At 35.9% G+C, this 25624-nt stretch overlaps 2 protein-coding genes across 5 annotated transcripts in view; one reads left to right on the top strand and one right to left on the bottom strand.

Moving 5' to 3' along the window:
- The window catches only part of ANGPTL5 (angiopoietin like 5), a 107326-nt gene that overhangs the window by 32348 nt on the left and 49354 nt on the right, over window positions 1-25624 (top strand). The gene's annotated exons all lie outside the window — the stretch shown is intronic.
- The window catches only part of CEP126 (centrosomal protein 126), an 83474-nt gene that overhangs the window by 32754 nt on the left and 25096 nt on the right, over window positions 1-25624 (bottom strand). For 3 of the 4 annotated variants that reach the window (XR_010113487.1, XM_003828390.6, XM_034933586.3), the window contains exons 3-6: window positions 20926-21071; window positions 17178-17289; window positions 6949-7147; window positions 1442-3581 (exon numbers count right to left, since the gene is read on the bottom strand). Coding sequence is in view for 3 of the 4 variants with exons in the window: in XM_003828390.6 (XP_003828438.3) it covers window positions 1442-3581; window positions 6949-7147; window positions 17178-17289; window positions 20926-21071 (2597 nt within the window). In the remaining variant the exon portion in view is untranslated. Of the gene's footprint in view, window positions 1-1441; window positions 3582-6948; window positions 7148-8371; window positions 8507-17177; window positions 17290-20925; window positions 21072-25624 lie in introns of those variants that run through there. The other variant, XM_034933588.3, reaches the window with a different exon arrangement.

Genomic DNA, 25624 nt, shown 5'->3' with positions numbered 1-25624 from the left:
AATTTTAAACTCTCATTATATATCAATATTTATTCATACCTTTGGAAAAACAAGAGTTGTTTTTCTGATTGCCTCCAGACTCCAGTCCTAACTATTTCTCAATAGGCAACTGTTTCCTATTGGCAGGAAAATATATTGCTTTCTAGTTTATTCCTTCATAGAAGGAAAGAAGTTTTATGAGAGTCGACCAGCTAGTAAGGGCAATGGCATTCTATAGAGAATTAATTTTCAAAAATATTTCAAGACAATGATATCATTTTTTTGCTCTCACAAAAACCAATAGTCATAGCAGATAAAAGCAGAGCTACCACACTTTGGGAAAGAGAATGGGAGAATTAGGTATATCTAATTAATATTAGTTTATAGCAACTCAATTTAACAAACGTTTTAAAGAAAAATAAATATAACTACATGTATTCACTTATTTATAATAATTTAAACAATATTTTTCACTGTGCTTACTTTGTTGGAAAATTTGACTACAATAGTAATGACAGAATAATATGGGACAAGAATCAGATCCTATTCCTTGTCCTTCCTCTTAAACTAACAGGAAAAGTCATGGAAAAAAATGGAGGCTGGCAAAAGTTTCTAATTTCAGTTGAGCACTGGTTGGGTCATTCTCTTAAAAGGATTCAGCTACTAATGTCACAATGTTGTTGTTGTTTTTTTTTTTTTAGATAGAGTCTGGCTCTGTTGCCCAGGCTGGAGTGCAGTGGTGCACCACCTTGGCTCACTGAAACCTCCTCCTCCTGGGCTCTGGGTTCAAGCAATTCTCCTGCCTCCTCCCAGGCAGCAGGGATTACAGGCACGCGCCACCATGCCCGGCTAATTTTTGTATTTTTGTAGAGACAGGGTTTCGTCACGTTGGCCAGGCTGGTCTCGAACTTCCAACTTCAAGTAAATCCGCGTGCCTTGGCCTCCCAAAGTGCTGGGATTACAGCCATGAGCCACCGTGCCTGGCCAAAAATCACAGTATTACAGGAGGTAAGTTACTTCTTTCTTTTCTTTTTTTTTTTTCAGACAGAGTCTTGCTCTGTCATCAGGCTGGAGTGCAGTGACATGATCTCGGCTCACTGCAACCTCTACCTCCCAGGTTCAAGCAATTCTTCTTCCTTAGCCTCCCGAGTAGCTGGGACTATAGGCACGCACCACCATGCCGGGCTAACTTTTCTATTAGTAGAGATGGGATTTCGCTATGTTGGCCAGGCTGGTCTTGAACTCCTGGCCTCAAGTGATCTGCCCGCCTGGGCCTCCCAAAGTGCTGGGATTACAGGTGTAAGCCACTGTGCTTGGCCTGGAGGTAAGTTATTTCTATAAAGCTATTGTTTAATATTAATATTTATGTAGTATGTATGGCCATACATAAATAGGAACAATTTCACATGACTTTAACAAAGGTGTACATTTTATCTATAAAAAGCTATAAATGTATTCTTACCTGTAGCCCTCTTATTTTGATGCAGGACATTAGGCCCTCTTTTCCATAAGGGAACTGATTCTTCTTCAGCAGTTCTTAGAGTCACAGACGGATAACTTTCTTCACAAACAGGACTTCTTTGGGTGCAATATAATGTCGCATCTTGCTGGGCAACTGCTTGAGTGCCATTTGAATGATTTATTTTTGCGAAAGTTTGGCACTCTGAAGAACAATATGATGGCAGTGATGGTATCACAGTGACTAGGTCAGAACAAGCATTTGAGAGTGGAGAACTACTTTCCCGATTCCACTGATTCAAACTGTGTTCTGTTGGAAGCACATGTTTTGAATTAAAAGAGTTATGTGTAATAATGTTTTGAGGATTTTCAGGAGTTACTGGTTGACACTGAGACACTTGTATATTTTTACCACTTCTAATATTTGATGTAGATTGAGGAGGAGGACGAGGTATAATTAATTTTCCCTGAGCTTGTGTAAATATGTTGACTTTGCTTGCAGACTGTGGTTGAATGACAGCGCCTTTTCTGTTTGTACATATAAAGCCTGATTGGACTTTTGCAGATCCTGGTTTTCTAATTATTTTTGCTCTACCTCTTTGTGGCTTACCTTGCTTAGTTTTAGAATCATCATGTACAGGGATTTTACTTTCTTCTTTTTTTGAGGCTGGCCAGGCATGTTTAGCAAAGTTATAACCTGAAGGTATAAAACAGTTCAAAGGCATATGGTCTGCTCCAGATCCTCCTAAAGTCGTAACATTTTCAGAGATAGAATCCTCCCTGGACTTCTTTGTATCAGCAGAATTTACAGCACAAGTAGAAACACTAATTATGTTGCTTCCAGCACCACTTTGAATGTGGAATTGTTGAGAATGCTGTTGAGTTGTTCCTGTTTTATTCTTCAGTGAATGACTGTTTTCAGCATTGTTTTCTATATTGCTAGTTTCATCAAACCACCTCAGTTTTTTAATAGTCTTTGGAATTTCTGCACCTTTTTCCTTTGTTAATTCAATACTATCTCTGATAGCTGCTGCTTTTTGATTTCCAAACTTAAAGCTCTGATTTATAATTAATGCCTTAAGATAACCATGTTCATATTTAGATTCTTTTTTTAAAATACTTTTAAGAAATCTCACACCATTTCTCTCATGGATGTTGTATTTCATTTTCTTATGCTGGCCAACAAAGTCATAATTAGAAGTTACATTAGACAAGGATGATGTTTCAGCTAATTTTTGTTTTTCATCTTTTGAATCAGGATTGTGAGGTATATAGGCATCTTGAAAACTGTCTGAAAATAAAGGCAACTCTTCCTTATTGCAATTAAAATATTTGATCTCTTCTTCTTTACCATCTTTCAATTCATCTAACTTATCAGAACACTGCACTGCATCAATTTCTTTTATGTGTATACTGTTCTTTGCTGAAGGTCTAGCTGACTGTATATTAGATGGCAAAACTAAAGGCATTGCCACTGGTACACATGAAGTAGGAATTGAAGTAGTTCCATTTTCTTGATTTAATTCAGAATATTTCTCTTGGTCTGGAAATGTAGCCACTTCCTGGGTTAGAGAATCTGAAGTGCTTTGGGATTTGCTAAATTTAAATGTTGGGCTCTCAGTAACTAATGGTCTCTCTCTTTTGAATGCTCCAGAAGTGGAGTCAGTTGTCCTCATAGTGCTAGTTTCAGAGGGCTTTTCACATTTTTTATCTAGTACAAACATGGGTGGGCTAGATACAAAGGGTACTGAATTATTAGCAGTATTTGTGGCTCTTTCCACTGTTCCATTCAAAGGAGATGGATTTTGTTCTTTACTATTAAAACATTCCCATGAAGGCAGAACATTAGATTTACTTAAAATATCTGAGAAAGCTGTGACATTCTGAGTATTTGAAGCATCTAAATTTGTAAGCCAATTATTTATATGTTGAGTTTTAGAGAATGCCAGTTTATCTTCATCAAAGCAGCTGAGATTAGTTGATTGCATATTTGCTGGTTTGAGGGAAATGGTATTCTGCTGGATAGATGTGGAATGCTCCTTATTAAGTGTTAAATATATTTCTTCATGCTCTGTAGCCTCAAGACTGTCTATACTTGAGAGGGTTTCAGAATTGGTTATCTGATTAACTTCATCACAAAATTTCTGGAAAATAAAAGAACATTGTTTTATAGCTTATAAACTTTTAAATGCCAAGATTAACGATTCAACATACCATTGTTACTGAGCCCAATTCTCCTTGCATATAGAGTAGTATGACTATAAACATCATAGGTATATAAATAATTCTTATCCCTGCAGCAATCCTCAAGGTAAAAAATTGGGAGGTAACAAAGACTTATAGTATAGTATGCTTGCTTTGATTTCAACTCCTAAAGTAATACCTGCTTATTCTAGCCACAGTTAGAACTTAAAAAAAATTTTTGTTATTGCTATTCCATTTAGAGTATGAAGTTTCTTGAAGGCTTAGTAATAACAAGTGAGATTCTGAAAAATAATTATTTATAAATTGTATTTTTTTCCTAAAACATTCACTGGACTTGAATGAGGCTCCTAAAAGCTCTGTGATCCTAATGTGAGTTTCCTGTTAGTAGGGGCTATATCTTTTTATAAAACTTAATTTTGTGGACTGTAGTAAGGCTGTTAACTCTGGCTACATGTTAAAATCACATAAAGAACTGTGTAAAATATCTATACCTGGGTCCTGCTGATTTAATACTTGGATGGGGTCCATATACTGGTATTATTTAAATTCCCCAGGTAATTTTCATATGGGTTTAGGCTCAAAAACTATTGACTTTAATGACTCCTTTTGGAGGTTTAGCATAGTAGTAATTTCCATAAATTCCATAGACATTTACATCACTATTTCACTGAAATTTACATGAAATTTATCAGTCTTTAATAACATTTTAAAATTACTTCAATGTATGGTAAATGTTTAAAAATATTTGTTTTCTCACACATACCTAGCATGCATTAATCTACATCACATATATAGAAATAAATTTTAAGAAGACATTAAATTGTATATCTAGTCAAAATGCTGAATGGAAAGAAAATTGATATCCCTTAAGATTTATCATACATTTTAGATTTATCTAAAATATGTAAATTTTAAAAATTTACATACTATGGTATTAGACAAAAGTACTTTCTTTTTCTATCCCAGTAAGTAAACTAAGAAATAAAGTAAATAAATTACAGAATAAAAATATTTTAATTTATATAGTTCTTATTGATTTAGTGTTGTGGAATAAGTTTTAAAAATTATTCATGAGAGTTTTATATTTTTAGCATTTAGTCCCTATTTATCACATCCTTTGGCATACTTCTTAAAGTGATAGTCACTCAACCCAAACAGGGAACAAAACAAAGCATAGCTACTTCAATGCCTGTTCTTGGAACTAAGTTGTTTTAACTGATAATGATGATGAAATCAGGCCTGGAAGGCATCCTTTGAGGTTACATCTAGTGAGACACAGAAATTTGCGTTAGAAGATCCTTCTAGATATAAGTATGACATCCATGGCTCTAAGATTTCCATTTGCATAGGTCTGTAATTGCTTCATCTCCCAAATCACCTCAGAAGAAGTTTGGCAACTTCTGATTTCATAAACAATACTTTTTTTTTCTTCAGATTTTTTTCCACCACTAAATAATGAAACATTATGATCAATTTCAAGTTTTGCTTATAAGTTACATTAGCGGTCCATCTTATCTTTATTGCCCTGCATGTAACATATCTTTTTTCCCTCTGGCTTTAATCTGATTTTTACGTGCCTTTCTGTGGTATGTGTGTGTGCATACACTTATCCTTCTTGGAGTTTGTTGGGCTTCTTGAGTCTGTGGATTTATAATTTTCATCAAATTTGAAACATTTCCAGCAATGGTTTCTTTAAACATTTCCATTCCTACTTTGTGAAATTTTATTTAAATTTTATTTTTAATTAAATGTGTTGATGGCTTTATATGGTCTCACAGGTCACTAACAAACTGTTCATTTTTTTCCAGCCTTTTTCTCCCAAAGCTTCAGCTTGGATAATTTCTATTGCTATGTTTTCAAGTCCACTAATCTTTTGTTCTGCAATGACTGCAATGTTAAGTCCATCCAGTCAATTTTTCATTTCTGATAGTATGTTTTTCAGAACTAGAAGGTCTGTTTATTTCTTTTTTAAATTGTCTTTCTTATGTACATTTTTACTTTAATTCCTTGAAAATATTTGTAAAAATACGTTAAAATTCCTTGTTGGTTAATTCCATCATCTCTGTTATTTCTGTCTGATTATATTGACTACTCTTCTCCTGGTTATGCGTCATATTTTCCTGATTCTTCACATGTCTAGTAAGTTTTGATTGAATGCTGACATTGTGAGCATTATGTTATTGAATATTTAGATTTCATAGTCTTCTTTAAGAAAGTGTTGGCCAGGCATGGTGGCTCATGCCTGTAATCCCAGCATTTTGGGAGGCTGAGGCGGGCGGATCATGGGGTCAAGAGATGGAGACCATCTGGCCAACATGGTAAAACCTCGTCTCTACTAAAAGTACAAAAATTAGCTGGGCGTGGTGGCGGGCACCTGTAGTCCCAGCTACTCAGGAGGCGAGGCAGGAGAACTGCTTGAACCTGGGAGGCGGAGGTTGCAGTGAGCCGAGATTGCACCACTGCACTCCAGCCTGGTGACAGAGTGAGACTCCATCTCAAAAAAAAGAAAGAAAAAAAAAGGAAAAAAGAAAAAAGTGTTAAGTTTTTTTGTTTAATAGGTAGCTTGGGTTACTAGTGGATCTTTTTAAGGCTTATTCAGGCAACATAACTACGTAGAAAGCCTAGGTTATAAGGCTTACATCATTTCTTTCCCCTTTTCAAGATCACATCCTGCACTGCCTCTGACCCATGTCTACAAGCAGTTGTTTTATTTATTTTATTCATAATTATAGTTGTTTATGGTAGGAAGGCACATCACGATAGCTGCCAGGAATCTTCTGTTTTGCTTTCTTAGCCTTGCCACTGTTGATTAATTGTTGGATGAATCAGGCCAATGTTATGAATTTAATCTTATATTGGTTTATTAAAAATCTCATAAATGTGCATAATTATTAATGAAAAATAAAGTACATGGATGAACATGTAGGAAAATCAGCCGATATCTGTATTCAGTTGTGGAAAAAATAAAGTATATGCCCTACTAGGGATAGATTACAAACATCATTTCTAGCAAATTCTGCCATATTTCCATTAAGAAACTAATATCTACATGTATTATAATTTTCTGGTTGCTTTTTATAATACAATCTCTAACAATAATACATTACATTGTACTTTCAAAGGTAAGGAAAAAACTAAAAAATTATTTCTATAGTTTCTATGATGAATTTGTGCTGATTCATCCACACTCTCTTTCATGGCCTACTCTCAGCTAGTAAGATATTTCTTTAGTGGAGAACACTGCAAAAGTGGAGCAAAATTAGTGCAAGGAATTAAAATATTAACAACATTTTTATAGTTTCATACTTGCAAATTGCTTAGATGTTGATCTTCGAGGAGTTTCTGAGTTTCCTCCAGTTTAAGCTGGAACACATTTTTGCTAGTAGCCAAGGTTGCCCTCATGTTTTCATTCATTTCTTTCTCACAACTGATTTTGGATAAGAGTTGTTTCTGATGCTTGTGATCATTTTTTGATAATGCGGAAGGCAAGGCAGAATCTATAGCTCTGTGAACCAGACATAAAAAGTGCTTAGTACATTTAAATAAAGTTAACTTCTTTCTATATGTATATACATGACACATTAGGTGTAATACGTGTGTGTTTGTCCAGATAACCACATATAAGGATATTGGAGAAATATATAGACATGTTAGAATGAGAATTTAAGGCAATCAATAGTAGAATAAAAATAGTTGCGAGACTAAAGTACCAGTAAAGAACTCCACCTTCATATAGGAATGCCCAGTAATTCATGGCTTTGATTATTATAACCTATCCCTCTATAATCTGGGATAAGGGTAGAAGTAATTCCTGTGTAGAGTCAGTCCTCAGGTCTTTAAGAGCATTCCTATATGGATAATAATATACTGCATTACCCTTCTTTCTGAGTTGATGTCATGGCTAGTAGGTTAGGAAAAAACTGTAACCCTAATAGTGTTGGTTGAAGATTCAAGCAGATAGAAAATATAAAAATTGCTTGTCAGGGTCGGCAGGAATTTCCTCCCTATTTAACTAGCATTGGGAACTTGGATCGTCCTCAATGGAGGCCAAGTACTCACTTATTTTCAGTTATTTCAGGAATATAAACAGGAACATAAGCATGGTTTTTATGCCACAGAAGCGTACCCTTAATATAGAGTCTACCTTTACTATGCTAAAGGGCCATCCAAACATTTTCAGTGCATGACATCATTTTCTATTAGAATTTTGTATCTTCTGCAAATCTATAGCATGTTAGATTTCAGCACATATACAAAGTGAAAGCAAAGAACTAAAGAAGATTTTTGGGGGAGGATAGGATGGGGATGAGACTACCATATAGCTGAATGCTGCTGCACTGGGGCTGGCAGTGTGAATCCCAAGAGCATTTATTCCTAATTCAATTAAACTATTCCCACTTTAATGAGAATAAAAATGTTTTGGAAGGTGACAATGGCCACATGTGATATATACCTATTCCCTATCTCCAATATCCATATATATATCTTTATTTGGACAGACTGGAGTAGTCAAGGTCAATGATTACTAGATTAACTATCCCTTTGTGATCACACATTTAATCAGGGAGAGCAAGAAGGTATTTAATACAAGTTCCTGAACATTGAGAGTATGTTTCTGTCTCTTCCTTTTACACTTTCCTACTCTTAGATAATCCTTCCCCTTCAGTCACCCTTCCCAAACAAAATATTGCTATATCTACAAAATATCTAATAAACTCAATTTATTTACCTTTAAAGTTGTCGTGTCTCAACTTTCTTCTCTATTCCTTTCTTCTCTACTCCACTTTCTTCTCTTCTCTTCTCTACTTTCTTCCCCCAATGAGGAGGATTGAAGGGGTGGATAGGAATAAAAGGAGATGGGGAGGTAGAAACAGAAGGAGAGTGAAGAATAGGGGGAAAGGAAGAGGAAATCATAAAGGAAGAAGAAACAGGAGAAACTGGAGAGGGAAAAGCTAAATAAGTTGGAGGCAAACCTGGAGAGGAAGATGAATGCAAAGGAGAGGAAAAAAGAGGGATAGATGAAGGAGGTAAGGATGGAGAAGTAGAACAGGAAGTCGAAGAAGAGGAAAGAATAGATGAGGAGGAAGAAAACAGTATACAGGCTGAAGAAAAGGATGTGGAAGTAGAAGGAGATGAAGGCAAAGAAGAAGATGGAGAATGACAGGGAGATGCAAGGGAGAGAACTGAGGCTGGCGGATGATCTGCAAAGGCCTCGGGCTGATTTGACAATGCTGTGGCTTGTGGAACAGATTGCTGGACTGACTGAAAAGGATCCAAGCTAGCAGGATGTGCAGGCAACGGAGTGACATAAGAAAGAGTGGGGACTGGTGGATAAGGGGGGTGACTGGATAAACAGGAAGGCTTCAAAACAGGGAGAGGTTCCAAAGGGGTTGGGGAAACAACCAGTGGAGCTGGAAGGGAACGATGAACAAGGGTAGGCATTAGAGTGGCTGCGGTAGAATGCTGTGCTGGAAGGAAATGTTTGGGTCTGAAAGTTTTGTAAAATAACTTGTGCTGTGACTCAGGGTCAGGAATGATTGGAGAACTCTGGGGTGCGTGGGGTAGATGGCCAGGTGGGCAAGAAGGAATTGGTGCTGGTAGACGAGGGAAACTGCTAGAAATGCTGGAAGTAGCCGGGGTTGGAGGACGAGGATGATATTTAATTGGGTAAGGCAGTAATGGGACTGGTGCAAAGGTCTTTGGAAGAGTAGAGGGTACAGATGGATGGATAGGCAGTATATGGGGCTGGCGGGCAGGAGAAACAGTTGGGTAGCTAGGAAGAATTTGGAAGTGGTGGGACCGCAATGGGACCCGCGGAGGAGACAGTTGATCAGGTAAGTAGGGGTCAGGTGTGGAGACAGCTGGACAGGCAGGAATGGATCTGCACAGGTGGAAAAGCATTTGGACAGGCAGGTAGAGAGACAGCCTTATTAAGATTATTTTTTTTTGGTTTATTGGGCTGCCTCTAGGCTTTTGAGTCATGTTATTTTCTTGTCCATAGGGTCCATGCATGATCATCCTTTGATCAACCAGTGTCCTCTCACATGTACTGAAAAACGTACATAGCTTACTCAGGTTCGCCATTTCTTATTTCTTGCTCTTAGAGTATTTTCACTTCTCAGAAGCCTTTTACTCATACAGATACAGGAATATGGGCTGGACAATCTGGTTTAAAGCATGAGTTCAAAGGGCAAATAGAGGTCAATAGATAACCGCTCAGCTCTGGCCAGATTTCTCAGTGTAGCATGTAGTTCAGGATCAACTGCCACACCACAGATACATGGATATTGGAGATAGATATCTAGCAGTATCATTTTATTAAAGTTTAACCATTTAATATGGGAGACAATATATCCCCTTTTACCTTACACCTTCCAGAATGGTCAAGCATATTAGCTTTATGATAAGGATTTGATGGTGACAGAAGACTAATTACTTCTTATATTTTTAACTTTACTCCCTTATTAATATTCTTATATCTCACTATTTGCTGAAGCAGCTTCTATGTTCATAAGAACATATTCTCTGATTTATCTTAGGGCTTAAGCACTAAATGCCCTGCACTTTATCATATATTTTTTTTCTCTTTTACATGATCAGATTGCCAACATCTTATTTTTATCTACCACTAACATTTTCCACATTAGAATAATCTTACTGATATACCTCTGCTTCTTTGTAAGCCCCTTATTTCTTGGCATTACTTTATTTCTTAACACATTTAGGTTTACGTTCCACTGAAAATGTATTTTTAATGTGATAGTAGTTTATCAATGATTTCAGCTTAATTATATTTTCAATAAATAAAAATATGTCCATTAACCTAACACTTGATTCTTAATATTCCAATATCTCATATTTATATAGAATTTCAAATTTTACAAAGCACTTTCATATACATTACTTAAGACTATTGGTTATCTGTGGAGAGAAGTCTAACTTTTTAATAAGTAAATCATAGTGTTCTCACTATACATTGTATACACTTGTTGTTTTCCAAATACATAGAATGTATGTGATATATATATATATATAAACATACACACACAGATAGATATAGATATCATGAAGTCAAAGTCAAAATAGTATGTTAAAATAACATGAAAACTAACTAGGTATTCTAATGCACAATGAAGATCATTTCTCATAAAACAAAGATGATGTGTGTTATTTAATGATCCTAGCACAGACTTGCTGTAATCATAGATACATGTTTGCTGCAGGGAAAGCAAAGTTGTTCTGACAGTTTAACTCTTCTAAGACTTCAAGCAACTGCACACTGTTGAACAAGAAAAACGCCTATGCTTTTCTTCATTCTACAAGAGTTTTTAAAATTGAAAATATCTGGCTGGGCGTGGTGGCTCATGCCTGTATTCCCAGCACTTTGGGAGGCCGAGGCGGGTGGATCACGAGGTCAAGAAATCGAGACCCTCCTGGCCAAAATGGTGAAACCCAGTCTCTACTAAAAATACAAAAATTAGCTGGGTGTGGTGGTACGTTCCTGTAATCCCAGCTACTTGGGAGGCTGAGGCAGGAGAATTGCTTGAACCCGGGAGGTGGAGGTTGCAGTGAGCCGAGATTGCACCACTGCACTCCAGCCTGGAGACAGAGTGAGACTGTCTCAAAACAAACAAACAAACAAACAAACAAAAAAGGAAAATAATTCAATTAACATAAAGTATAACAACTGATAGAAAAAAAAAAACCTGAAAGTGAAGAAGCCCTGTATAGAAAATGTACATTGCTTCTACATTAACTGGTTTAGAATTTTTAAAATTAGTCTAAATAAATCCCGGGACTCCCTCTAATTGTTTGTCATCTCTTTTCAGACAAGCTTTCCTATAGAGTACTCTAAAATTATATTGCCACATATAATGTGGTAGTAAATTATATTACTACCACAACTTCCACTTGTCTCTTAACCTAACTGTTATCTGGCTTCCACCTCTATCACTTCAATGTACTACTTTGCTTGTGGCTAACTAATTACCTAGTAATTGCAAAAATAGGTATTTCTTGACCACTATCTTTCTTGATTTTAATTCCCTTGGTTTCCGCATCATCACATTTCCCATTTATTTTCTTACTTCTCTGGTTGTTCCTTCTCAGGCTCTTTCTTGAGCTCCTCTTTCTTTGCCTGTCCTTTATATGCTAAAATTTTTGAGTTATGTGACTTTCTTTTTTTCTTATCTATATCCATACTTTCTTTGTAATCTTACTTATACTGTCTATGTGACCTTATCTATATTAGTGTGTGAGTAAAGGGTTAACAAAATCTTCTCCTTCTCTATGGACCAATTCAACTTTGAGTTAACTTTCTAAGTCTATTTCTCTGGATAATTAGTAGGATTTAAGCTGTGTTACAAGGCACATTGATTATGGTGAAAATGGCCCTTCATTGGTAAACCACACCTGGACTAAGAGGACTGCAAAGAAACCACAGGTATCTGCTAGAAAGCTATAGTTTTGAGTTTCCTCGAGTATGATAATTCTTATTACTGGACATATCTCTTCCATGGGAGAAATTCATATGGAGCCATTACAAAAACATTTGTTCCTGTTTAGAACATGGGGCGTCTTATCCAGAATAGGTAGATGCCTACCCATTGTGATAATGTAAGCATTATAAGCCTTAAAGCTGAGCTGTCACTTGTAGAGGGTAGAAACATAGCAAAAACTAGCCCCTCAACTACCTTGTGGCCTTCTATAAGGATTCCTCCTATTGAAGAATGTTACCTAGTTGGCATGCAGTGTTTTCTGGTCTCTAATTGAAGCCAAACATAGCCTGGTACAGTTAAGGGAGTTTGATTGTTTAGCTGAATCTAAGACTACCACTGGCAGATACTGCCATGACTTTAACTTTATTCATTCATTGATGACTGTCATGTCTACATTCATGGCCCAGATTTCTTACTGTAAGAAATTGGCTCTTGAATATCTCATAAGTGTCTCAAACTCAAACATGTCATTCTCCTTCCAATTACTTCCTCCCCTAAACCTATTTATTCTTCCCTTATATTCATCATTTTTGTTTTTTACTAAGGTAAGAACACTTAACATGAGATCTACCCTCTTAACCTCATAGTCCTCATTTTGATAAATGGTTTTACCACTTTTTCACTGACCAAATCTTATCTCTGGAGTCATCTTTGATTCTTCCCAATCACTCCAGGTCTTAAACAGTTACCAAAGCATATTGATTGTACCTTCTAAATAGCTTTCAAGAAGTCATTGTTTTCATCAACTAAAGTGCCATTTTACCTGATTTTACTGCTTTCAGTGTTCTCCTTTTCTTTTCCATTCTGGCAATATTTCCAACCTATAAATATTGTGTTTGCTTCGAATCTTTCAGTAATTGTTTTTAAAACAAACTCCTTACCGAGGCTCTTCATGATCTAACTCACGGCTTCCTTTCCAACCTATCTGCCCACAACTCTCTTCTCACTGTACACATTAGCCAAATTGTGCTACTTGTAGCTCCCTTAACACAACATGCCTTTTATGATTCTATGCTTTCTCACATGCTAATATTCCTTCTGGTTGAAGTTTCCTCCCAGTGTTTGTCTCAGATAAATACCCTCCTCATCTATCTAACTTCGGGCCACTTTTATACACTTTGAGAAGTGTTCACTCATGTCAGTGATATTTTTCCATTCAAGGTATTTATTGAATACCTCCAACATGAGTACTGAATTAAGCACTATAGGGAATACCTGCATATGTAAGACTGAGACACTGTCCTTTAGAATATTACAATCTGGTTGTGGGGACAAAAGTACACATGAAAATTAAGCAACAATATATACAATCATAACTTTCAAATCTATTTCTAGAGCCTTGGCCTCTCACCTCATCTTTGGTTAAATTATTTTTACACATTTCTACATGGATATTTATCCCCTCAATTCAGAAGGCTCAAAGGGAATTTTAAAAAGTTAATCACATTCCCTTAATCAGCAAGACTCAAAATATCAGTCGCTTTTTATTTTTTTGCTTTTTTTCATTTCCTTTGTCCTATACCAAACTCATCTATTCTTTTAATAAAATATCTTTTCTTTCTGCTTCTATTCTGTCTATTCTCCAATTCTTCTTGCTCTTCTTTCTCCTCCTCTTCCTCATCTTCTTGTTCTTTTCTTTTTCCTTCTCCTTCTCCTTTTTCTTTTGAGACAGGATTTCACTCTTGTTACCTAGGCTGGAGTGCAGTGGTGTGATCATAGCTCACTGTGGCTCCAACTCCTGGGCTCAAGTGATCCTTCTACCTCATCTCCTCGAGTAGCTAGAGCTACAGGTGTGTGCCAGCATGCCCAGCTAATTTTTACATTTTTTTTGTGTGTGTAGAGATGGGGTCTTGCTCTGTTGTCCAGGTTGGTCTTGAACTCCTGGCCTTAATTGATTCTCCTTCCTCAGCCTCCCAAAGCACTGAAATTACAGGTGTGGGCCACTATGCCCAGCCTATACTTCAATTCTTATACTTGTAGTTGATCAACATCCTTAAACTCTTATTTCTTTATGCTACTTCTCTGCACTGTGAAAGCACATTATCTTCATTCTTTCTTCTCTCTCATCCTCTCACTACTAAAAACCTTTTATTATCAGAGCCATCCTTTCTTCACTATACAAAATAGTACTGTTCTGGTTTAGGCAGTAAGGATCTATCCCTTGGGTTATTCCAATAATTTCCTCTCTGGTCTCCTTGCCTCCAATTTCTCTCTATCCTCTCTATTCTCCAACATTTGCACCATTTATCTTTCTAAAATAAGAAAGAGGATGCTATCACTCCCTGCTGAAAAACCTCCATTGGCTCCGCACTGGTTACAGGATAAAGTTCACACTCACTTGCTAGACATACAAACATTTTACATCTGATCACAATCTACATTTCTAGATCATCCCCTGTCCCATCAGCAACACATCCTGTAGTCCCGACACTCTGAATAAGTTCTATTTCCTCAGGGTTCTATGCCTTTCACAACACTGTAGCACTGCACATGCCTAAAACCCAACACATGCTTCTCTGATAAATCTTAACTCATTCTTTAAGACTACCTTCTACCTTCAATGCTGTACTTCTTTATTACTTTGCTAGTATTTCTGTCACAACCCCCATTATACAGTATTACATGTGTATTATGTTGTAAAGACCAACAAACAGTATTATAATGTAATTGCAAACCCTTGCTAGGCAGAGGACCATATCTCATTCACATGTGTAACCCATGCTAATCAATGTCTAACACAGAATAAGGACTTACATTTTTATCCTACTCTACCTTTCTAGACTGCGATTCTGTTGCTCATCACTTTAATATTCATATTTAAACATCATAAGATCTTTTTTAAGGGAAAAGCCATATATTGGCCATACATCTCTTCTGGCTATTGTCCTATCACTCTCTAACTTTCACAGTCAAACTAAACTTGTTATCCTTTTTGCTGTCCATTTCTCTTCAACTCATTGCAATTTATTTTCTGCTCCCACCACTCCACTAAAATTGGTCTGACAAAAGTTGCCAGTAACTTTTTTTGTTGTGAAATACAGTGGACCCATTGTTTCTGTGTTGGATATTCTCTCTTTGCCCTTCCAGATTCATTTACCACATTTCTCTACTTGACTCTGCTCCAAGAGACTGAATGATCCCTTGCTCTTTGATTTATGGCTGAGTTTGGCCAGTGGAAGGTACCAGAAGGAGAAAGGAGGGTGACAGAAGAAAGAGTTTTTGATAATTATTCCTCTGACTTCCTCCCCGCTGGGCTTGCTTTAGCAGTGGCTTACATTCCTCTCCCTAGGACCACAGGACCTGTCCAGCCTCCTTCTTCTACAGTATAGCTCTTTTCAGTTCAGGTCTGTGTTGGTAATACTGACTTTGTGTCAGTTCTGGGGGTGCTTTACCATCCTTTGTTGGTTTTATAGTCCCTTACTTAACCTCTCAGTCACCTCTTTTAAGTGTGCCTCCTGTTCCCTGCCAGGATCCTGACTGACAGACATTATGTGTCTGATTCTTTAGAAGTCATTTGATCTCTGTAAACTATTTTTTTCCCATGAAAATTTATCCTTCCCTAGTTTTCATGATACTGACCTCTCCTAGTCCTATATGAGCCATTCTAGCCATTCTGTTTGCAAGCTTCTCTTCTTTTTCCACTTCCTTAAATGTTGCTGTTCTTCACTGCTCATCACACACATACTCTCCATAGTTGACCATATCCATTACCTTGGCTTCAAATGCCTTTAGCCTAAGTCTTTCTCTTGAGCTCTAGGCTATATAATTTCTACATTTATTGAAATATCCCCAGCTTTCAATCCATTATCCACAATTGTTCACAATGGATTGGAATAATATGTTTAAAAAGAAAATTTCATCTTATCACTAATTTGCCTAAAATTATTCATTGACTCCTCTTAAACTCTCAAGATAAAGTTTATATTTCTTGGCATACAGATGCACTTATCTCTCCAATCTTGTATCTGGCAAAGCCATCTGTATTTTGCATTCTATGATGTACACATACTCTTACTCCTACAGTATATCATGCCTTTGATTGCCCTTGGCTTTTGCACATGCTCATCTCTCTGTCTAAAATGCCATCCACTCACTTGTTCCAAATAACTACTATTTTCTTCAAAGCTTTGCTGAAGAATTCTCTGTCCCATGAGGTCTTTCCTGAACTCCAATTAGGATCAAGAGGATACATTTACTTGTTCTTAGTCCTAATCAAGGGAACTGTTGCCCACAGATATTCTAAAAATGGAATAACATTATGCACAGGTAAAATATTAACATAATTTATTGTCTGAATTGTGGATATATTTATATAAATGAATTTTATATATTATTGTAATTACTCATTTGGCACTATTCTATATTTCTGAAGCACTATTTCACTTATCTTTCAGATTATACACTAGGGATTATATTTTACAATAGTATATACTTCTCCATATCCCCTTATAATGCCTGATCTACTTCTATACATGTAGTAGCATTAACAAATGTTTGGAATAAATAAATGGAAGATACAGGATGTCCGAGGGTACCCAGTGGTTGATTGGTCCATCCTATTACTTCTAGATGATTCACTTATGCCATCCTGCAGAAGAACCAGGAGACTCTGTAGCCTTTTCAAGACATCCAGGAGAGATTTTCAGTGAGGAAAAACCCATTTCTACCATAAAATTACTCTTTTTACCTAAATTTATTACAATTCAACATAATTTTCTCTTCTCAGTAAAGATATAAACATTTTAATCAAAATATCAATATCAATATTTAAGAAGTGTTTTGATGGTATGTTCCACAAAAATTATTTAACATACATAGTATTTTGTAATACCAAGGACTTTAAGACAACAAATTGGAATTCTGACCTATTCTTGGAACAATTTTCATTCTATTCTACCTCAATTTAATCTGTAAAAATAAAAGAATAAACTCTAAAACACAGGTGAGGAGTAGCTGATGAAAAAGCTGACAAGCACAGTAACTAGATGGTTATACAATTATTGTAATAATTGTATACAATGATCATAAATTACTTACCTCCAGTTTATTGTTGGTCTACGGGAAAAGGGAAGGTTTACTTCTGATTTTAAGTTGGATTCCTGAATTTGTTTGAGGGCCTCTTCTAATGGAGGAACTGGTTTTCGGGAAACTAAAGAGATAATAAAAGACCGAACAGTACAGAATCACTTTATCTTCAGTGGTCACTTTACATATAATTTAATTGGTTAATGATAAAATATTACTTTAAAACTTTTGTAAAAATAAAATATTTTCAGTATAGTGTAAATACTTTAAATTTTGACATTCAATTCCCAAAAGAGAATGTGTTACCTCAAAGTTTTCATCACCAATTTTAAGAATATTTATCAGGAAAAAAGAGACTTTGAGAAATGTCTGGGCTCTTCATCCTGGCATGCAAACTCCCCTATATTTGATCTCATAGTGCCATAAATTTATGACACAATTTATAAATATTCCTATGAAGAAAAGGGGAACATACAAAAACACCAACTAACATTTCCTGAGCACTTAGTTATAGACCTTATTTTTAAGCATTTAATGCACATAAACTAACCCTCACTATGGCCTATGAGGTATATTTGAATTTTACAGCTGAGGAAACTAAGGCATAGAGAAGGCAAGTAACTTGCTCAAGGTCATACATTATTATGGACACTCATCCATATACTGCCCTGCACAACCTTTAATATAACCCTATGTCCTATATATATCCACTTTCTCAATGCCTTCCACTGTGCACTTTGGTATTCAACATACTCTATTTTACCCTACTTCTCTCTCTAAATATTGTCTTCTCCTACAACCCTCTCAAATGGAGACATCATTTTCCTCCCATCATATACTATAAATATACTATACTATCTATACATGGTATCTATAGTATATCACATACTATAAATAACTCAAGGCCTAGAAATAGGGTGAGTGAATTTCTGGCTTTAGCTCTTCGTGGGTACTTCCAAACTATCTTCCTCTTTTCTCCTTTAAAACACCAACATGTCATCAAACTTTTCCAATATTACAATGTTTGTAATTTATTTAAAATGTTTAAGCAAAAATAGGATGTTATTATGTAAGGGTTAGCTCAAACTTAAACTCTAAAGACAATCCATTTCCCTAATCAACTGGTGATTACATGAGGAATGCAAAGCTACAGGATAGTCTGCTGATATTCACATCATAAAGGATGCATCTATCAAAGTAATAAATAATTTAAAAATTATTTATTGAATGTTTAAAATAAGGTTTTCTGCTAATTTATAGAGGCACTGTTCTCCTTCTAGCCTCTCTTCCACCATTTTTTTTTTTTGAGAGTCTTGCTCTGTCGCTCAGGCTGGAGTGCAGTGGTGCGACCTCTGCTTACTACGACCTTTGCCTCTTGGGTTTTTAAGCAATTCTCCTGCCTCAGCCTCCCTAGTAGTTGGGATTACAGGCAACCGCCACCATGCCTGGCTAACTTTTGTATTTTTAGTAGAGATGGGGTTTCACCATGTTGGCCAGGCTGGTCTCGAACTCCCAACCTCGGTGGTCCACCCGCCTCAGCCTCCCAAAGTGCTGGGATTACAGGCATGAGCCACCACGCCCGGCCTCTTTCATCACTTTCAATCAAATTAGTAACTGAATCCTACTGATTATATCTATTTATTTATTTATTTTTTTGAGATAAGGTCTGGCTCTGTTGCCCAGGCTGGAGTGCAGTGGTGTGATCTTGGCTCACTGCAACCTCCGCTTCCTGGGCTCAAGCAACCCTCCCACTTCAGCCTCCTGAGTAGCTGGGACTACAGGCATGAACTATCATGCCTGGCTAATTTTTGTGATGTTTGTAGAGATTGAGTTTCATCATGTTGCCCAGGATGGTCTTGAACTTGTCAGCTCTTAAACCATCCGCCTGCCTTGGCCTCCCAAAGTGCTGGGATTACAGGCATAAGCCACCTCGGCTGGCCGTGATTATATCTCTTGAATATAGTATCTTTGGCTGGGCACAGTAGCGAAGAAGAGCAAGACTCCATCTCGAAAAAAAAAAAAAGGATGAATATGGATATGGATGAATATGAATCTTATCTCTTACACTCAGTGCACTGCTTTAATTTAGGAGCTTAACATCTCTTACCATAATTATTTAAATAGTATCCTACTAGTCTACTTACTTTAGTAAGTCTCTACTTCAACATATATTCCATCTTGTAACTATAATTATCTTTCTAACAAATCTAATTATAGCAGAGACCCCTAGTTCCCCACCTAATATGCATTTTCCCTTTTTTCCTTGGTAACAGACCCTATATAGTTAGGGGTAGCAATATACCCACATTAAAAAAGCTATTTTTCAGACTCCCTTGCAAATAAAGTTGCCAAGCAGAGATCTCAGAGGTACACCCTTTTTTCCTGTTCTTTCTTCCTGCCTACAACACTGGTATGATGGTTGAGCTCTAGCAGCTACCATATGACCATGACGGTGAGGGTATAAACTGTGTTACTAAAGACTTTTGAGCCGAGTGACAGATGATCCTTCTGTCTCTCAGCTCAGTATAATCATCAAACCAGCTCTTGACTGCCTACCACAGGACTTCGTATTATGTGGGAGAAAAATAAACTTATCATGTTTAAGCTATTGTTATTTAGCGCAGTTTTACTAGCTGCCCTTATTAACAGTAATATTTATTACTAACACAGCAATGGCTTGCTTTCTTGTTTAAAAAAACTGTAAGTGGACTGTATTTTGCATAAAGATGAAATTCCTGGCATGGCATATAAAGGTCTTTGAGAACTGGCTACCTCTTATTTTTTCTAGCTTCATATCCATTTTTCTTCTTTTCCCCATCCTATGCTTCAGATACACTGAAATACATAATTTCTTTGTACAAGCTGTTCTTTCGCCTGGGATGTCCTTTTATTTTCTGTTTGCTTTGCAATATGCTCATTTGTTAAGATCCGACTTAAGTCATTTTTCCAAGAATGATGTCCTTGATGTCCTGACATAGGTTTAGTGTTCTTTCCTCTGTGCTCTCATGGCACTTTACACACTCTGCTACCATAGCAATTATCATTATGTTATTGACATTGCTTATACCACTCTCATCTCCAAAACAGGCTGTGAGATCTTTAATGGTAGAATGCAATTAGATTTTTCTATATCTCAGCTTAGCCTAAGGCTAAGTACAACACAGTACACCATATGTTTGCTGAATACATAAAGCTTCTGCTTATGACTATTCTTTATGAAGCTTTGACATATTGTTAATTGTCTTACTATTTAAGGTATAAAAATGTAGATATAATACAAAAGAACCAACCATAATCATATTTAAATTCTTAACTGGTTCCAAGTTTTTATCTTGTTGGATTATATTACTCTGTAGACTTTCTTTGTGTTCTGCCAGTCTCTCAAATATGAATTTGAACCAAACCATTAAAAAATACTAGAATAAATGTGACACTAATTTTCTGAACCCAAATGTTAAATTTTCTTTGTACTAAGCTACTTACCAAATGAATTTTAAAAGGACAAACCATTGTAACCAGTTGGAAGTCAAATCAAACTGTGAGTTTCAGAATTTAGTAATAGAGCCAACAATATTCTCTCAATTAAACCTAAATCAATTGACTATTTTTCTTTGGTTAAAGTGCTTTTACTCGAAAGTCATATTGGTCTTTTTAGTTTGTTTCCACTTCATTTCTTCATTTATGATTTTATTGTCTACTCAAGTCAAATGAGATTAAAACTTTAATTTATGTTCTCATACTGTTCTAGAAATTAAGGCACCTGCTTTCCTCCGCTGTGAAAGAGGAACATGGGCACGCTGGAATTTTTCAGTAACTTCTTCAAACTTCTGTTTTCTTTGTTGAAGTATTTGTTCTCTAATTTGGTGTTCTTTTTCTTCCTGTTCTTTTCGTTTCTCCTCAAAAGCTCTATATTTAAAACACAAAGTAGGCAACAGAAATAGGTGGTAAGTTTAGAAAATAGTTTCAAAATGATGCATTTATTATATAACAATGTTTTCATATTTCAAAATTTTATTTAAAAACAACAAATTTTAAATTTTTTAAAACAGATGTTTGCCAAAGACTTATTTCTTTGTAAATGGTAATTTCAGAACTGTATCCAGGTCTTTTGCAACTAAGAGAAGATTCTCTAATGCAGCCCTTTCTAATTTCTGGCAGGTTTGCATACCTATCCCCACCTCGCAAACTGTGCTGTGGAAAAAGCCTTTTCTAAGGAAGCTATGCCATTTTCTGTAATGTGAAGAATGAATTCATTAGTGAAAGAAGTAGCTTTGAAAATTATGAGGTATTCAATAAAATCCATACATTTTTCTTTTTCTTTTGGACCACAAGTTTAAAATTGGCTGTCATTTGAAGTTGGAACTGTGCTAAAAATTCAGGAAATTTACACAAAAGTGTGGATTTCCAGTTTCTCTTCAAAATTTGGAAGATCTGGCAAATCTGGATTCTTAATCACACATAGCTCCAAACACCTGCCCCTAATCCCTGCCATTCCCTATTTTTCTTAACTTTTCTTATTTCATTTATTTCTGATTGCCCCCAGACACTTGAATTTATGTTCTCTAGTTTAAGCTGTACTGTCTCAAAAATTGATTTTGTCCTTGGAAGACTGTGTGTGTGTGTGTATGATTCAATAATTATTTGCTGGAAAATGAAAAAAAAAAAAAAAGAAAAGGCAAGCCTACAAATCACTGGTAGAGAAACCTCCAAAGGGAGCTCCTTAGAATGCATGGGGTTAGGAGATGGTTGGTAAGAACTCTTTTAGAATTTTTAGTGCCATAGGTTATTATTAACCATCTTTCTAAAGACCTCTCCTGGCTAGAACATTATTCTACTCTAAATAGCTCAGATTAAGGGAACTATATATACTTTCAGGTGATAGAGGACTACAGATCTCCAAGTGGTCCAACATATGAGATAGGTAGAATGTAGTGATGTAGCACCAGAGGTGGGGGAGAAGATTTTTAGCTCCCAAAACAATCTCCTTCAAGAATCTCCCCAGGTCAAGATAAGAAGTTGCTTTTACCATTTGATTCAACATAATATTAGAAGTTATAGCCACAGCAAATAGGCAAGAAAAAAAAAAAGGCATCCGGACTGGAAAGGAAAAAGTGAAATTAACTCTAGTCCAGATGACATAATCTTATATTTAGAAAACCCTAAAGATTCCACGTAAAACCAGCACTAATAAATGAATTCAGCAAAGTTGCAGGATACAAAATCAACACATATAAACCAGTTGCATTTCTATACACTTAACAATGAACAATGCAGAAAGAAAATAAACAATCTCAATTTACAATAGCATAAAAATGCCTAGGGATAAACTTAACCAAGGAGGCAAAAGACTTCTACACCAAAAACTGTAAAACATCACTGAAAGAATTTTAAAAAGACGCAAATAAATGTAAAGACCTACCATGTTCATGAATTAAAAAACGATATTGTTAAGATGACAACACTACTCAAAGCTACCTTCAGATTCTATTCAATCCCTTCAAATTCCAATGACTTTTTTTTTCTTTGCAGAAATAGCAAAATCCATTTTAAAATTTATATACAATGTCAAGGAACCCTGAATAGCCAAAATAAAACTGAAAAAAAAACCCACCCCAAACGGAATGTTTCACCCTTCCTGATTTCAAAACTTACTACAAATTTATGGTAATCAAAGCAGTGTAGTACTAGCATAAAGACAGACTAATGGAATAGAATAGAGAGCCCAGAAATAAACCCTCTTATATATGGCCAAATGATTTTCCACAAGGATGCCAAAACCATCTAATGAGAAAAGGACAATCTTTACAGAAAATGGTGTTGGATATCTGGATACTGCAAAACAATATAGTTGGACTCTTACCTTATAGCACATATAAAAATTACCCCAAAGTGGATCAAATATCCAAATACAGGGACTAAAACAAAACTCAGAAGAGAACATACAGAAAAAGCTTCATGACATTGAGTTTGACAATAATTTCTTGATATGACACTAAAAGCACAAACAAAAGCAAAAATAGATAAGTTGAACTTCATCAAAATTAAAAACTTTTGTGGATCCAAGGACACCATCAACAGAGTAAAAAGGCCACACAGGAAATGAGAGAAAATATTTCCAATCACATATCTGATAAGGATTGATATCAAGAACTCCAACAACTCCACATCAAAAAAAACCTGATTTTAAAATATGGGCAAAAGACTTGAATAGAAATTTCTCTAAAGAAGATATACAAATACAAACAAACACATGAAAAGATGCTCAACATCATTAATCATTAAGAAAATGCAAATTAAAACCACAATGAAATGCCACACCACACTGATTAGGATGACTATTATTTAAAAAACAAAACTAAATAAAAAATAGGAACTGTTAGTAAGGATGTAGAGAAACTGGAACTCTTATGCATTGCTGGTGGAAATGTAACATGGTGCAGCAGCTGTGAAAATTGGTATGCTGATTCTTCAAAAAATTTAAACATAGAATTACCACATGATAAAAGAATTTCACTTTGAGGACTATGTCCCAGAGAAGTGAAAACAGAGACTCAGATATTTTTATACCCATTTTCATAGTAACATTATTCATAATAGCCAAAAGGTGGAAGCAACCCAACTGTTCATAAATGGATGAATGGATAAACAAAATGTGGCATATATATACAATGGAATTTTTTTCAGTCTTAAAAAGGAAGAAAATTCTGGCATGTGCTACACATAAATGAACCTTGAAAACATTCTGCTAAGTGAAATAAGCCACTCACAAAAGGACAAATGTTGTATGATTTCACTTTAAATGAGGTACCTACAGTATTCAAATTCAGAGAGACAGAAAGTAGAATGGGGGTTACCAGCTGGTGGGGAGGGTAGCATGGGGAGTTAGTGCTTAATGGGTACAGAATTCCAGTTGGGCAAGATGAAGTTTTGGAGACAGATAATGATGATGGTTACCCAGCAATATGAATGTACTTAATGTAGTCTTTGAAGACAGAGAAAACAAAAGCGATTAAATAGAGAGTCATAATAGAGTATTCTACTTTCTGTTGGGAGGAAGGAGGCACAGCTTGCTTAGCAGAAGCTGACAGAGTCAACATAAAAAGTTCCAAATTCTACATTCATATGCTCTTGAGATTAAAATCATGTGTCAAGTAGATAAAATCACGTGTCAAGCACTCCTGTGGTAGCCATAGTCAGTCTCCAAACATAATGTCCAATGAAGCATGATTATGTAGTCACCTCCCCTTTAATCAGTCTGGCCCTGTGACTTTATTACCAACAGAATGTTATGGAAGTGATACTGTGTGACTTCTCATGTTAGAATTTTGCAGCTTCCAACTTGGACTTCTGGAATGCTCACTCCAGGAAAAGCCAGACCCCATATAAGAATTTCAGTGACTTTGAGATCACCATGCTGAAAAGAAGCCCAAGCTAGCTAACAGGACAGACAGCACTGGAGAGAGATAACTGGCTTGGTTCCAATTGTTGTAGCCTTCTCAGCCTAGCACAAGACATGTGACTGAAGAAACCATCTTGGATGTCCAACGAAGTGGAATCTTCAGATAACACCAACCACAGCACAAATCTGAGTGCAAAAGCATGAAACTTCCAAGGGAGAATAAACCAGCTCAACCATTCAACACAGATTTTTAATAAATAAGCTACTAAATTTTAGGGTGGTTTGTTATATAGAAGCAAATGACCAGAATAATAACTGTAAGTCAGTATTTTAAAAATCAGTTAACGTTTATTTAGTAGAGATGGGGAGAAATGTTTATGAACAAAAATTGTTTGTTTTCTTCTTTATGTTATTTTAAAAGGATTACATGCATTTATTATATATGCTTTTCTGAAGAATAAAACTTTTTTTGATTTTAGAAATTAGTTTTGTGATATTAAAATCTTCCTAGTAAACAGCACTATGTCATGCATTATTCAGTTTCAGAGTATCAGCGCACTGCAACTGCCAACTTAGGCAACTGTCGTCTTTATGTCTCATGGCTGATAGTGCAGCATGTAACTGCATAAAATAACTTATACCTATGACATTTTTTAAAACAGAGATGTCTGTTCCAGGGATTTTTTTTTGTGCTATTGTATTTTTCTTTTAGAGCACTATCTACTTCACTGGTAATGAGAACAATTTACATTTATCTAGTTAGGTAAGGAAGGAATCTTAGTCAGCTGGTATGTATTACTGACTTATGTTAGTGATGTTTCAGTGATACTTACAGATTTGTTTCCTGGGCAAATGCTTTGATGGTCTGTCCTTTAATATGGCCGATATGGAGCTAACTCTACACAACATTGTATATCTGAGAGTTGGTTTGAGAAATCCATGGCTGCCTAGATGTTCAGGGGAATTTGTTAAATAATGAGTTTATAAGCCTTCCCCTATTAAAGTATTTGAAGTTGTTTGGTAATATCTCATATCTGAGTTATCAAAGAAGACACTAAAC

This window comes from Pan paniscus, chromosome 9, assembly GCF_029289425.2.
Source record: "Pan paniscus chromosome 9, NHGRI_mPanPan1-v2.0_pri, whole genome shotgun sequence".
Lineage (NCBI taxonomy): Eukaryota > Metazoa > Chordata > Mammalia > Primates > Hominidae > Pan > Pan paniscus.
This window is presented reverse-complemented; position numbering and strand designations above follow the sequence as displayed.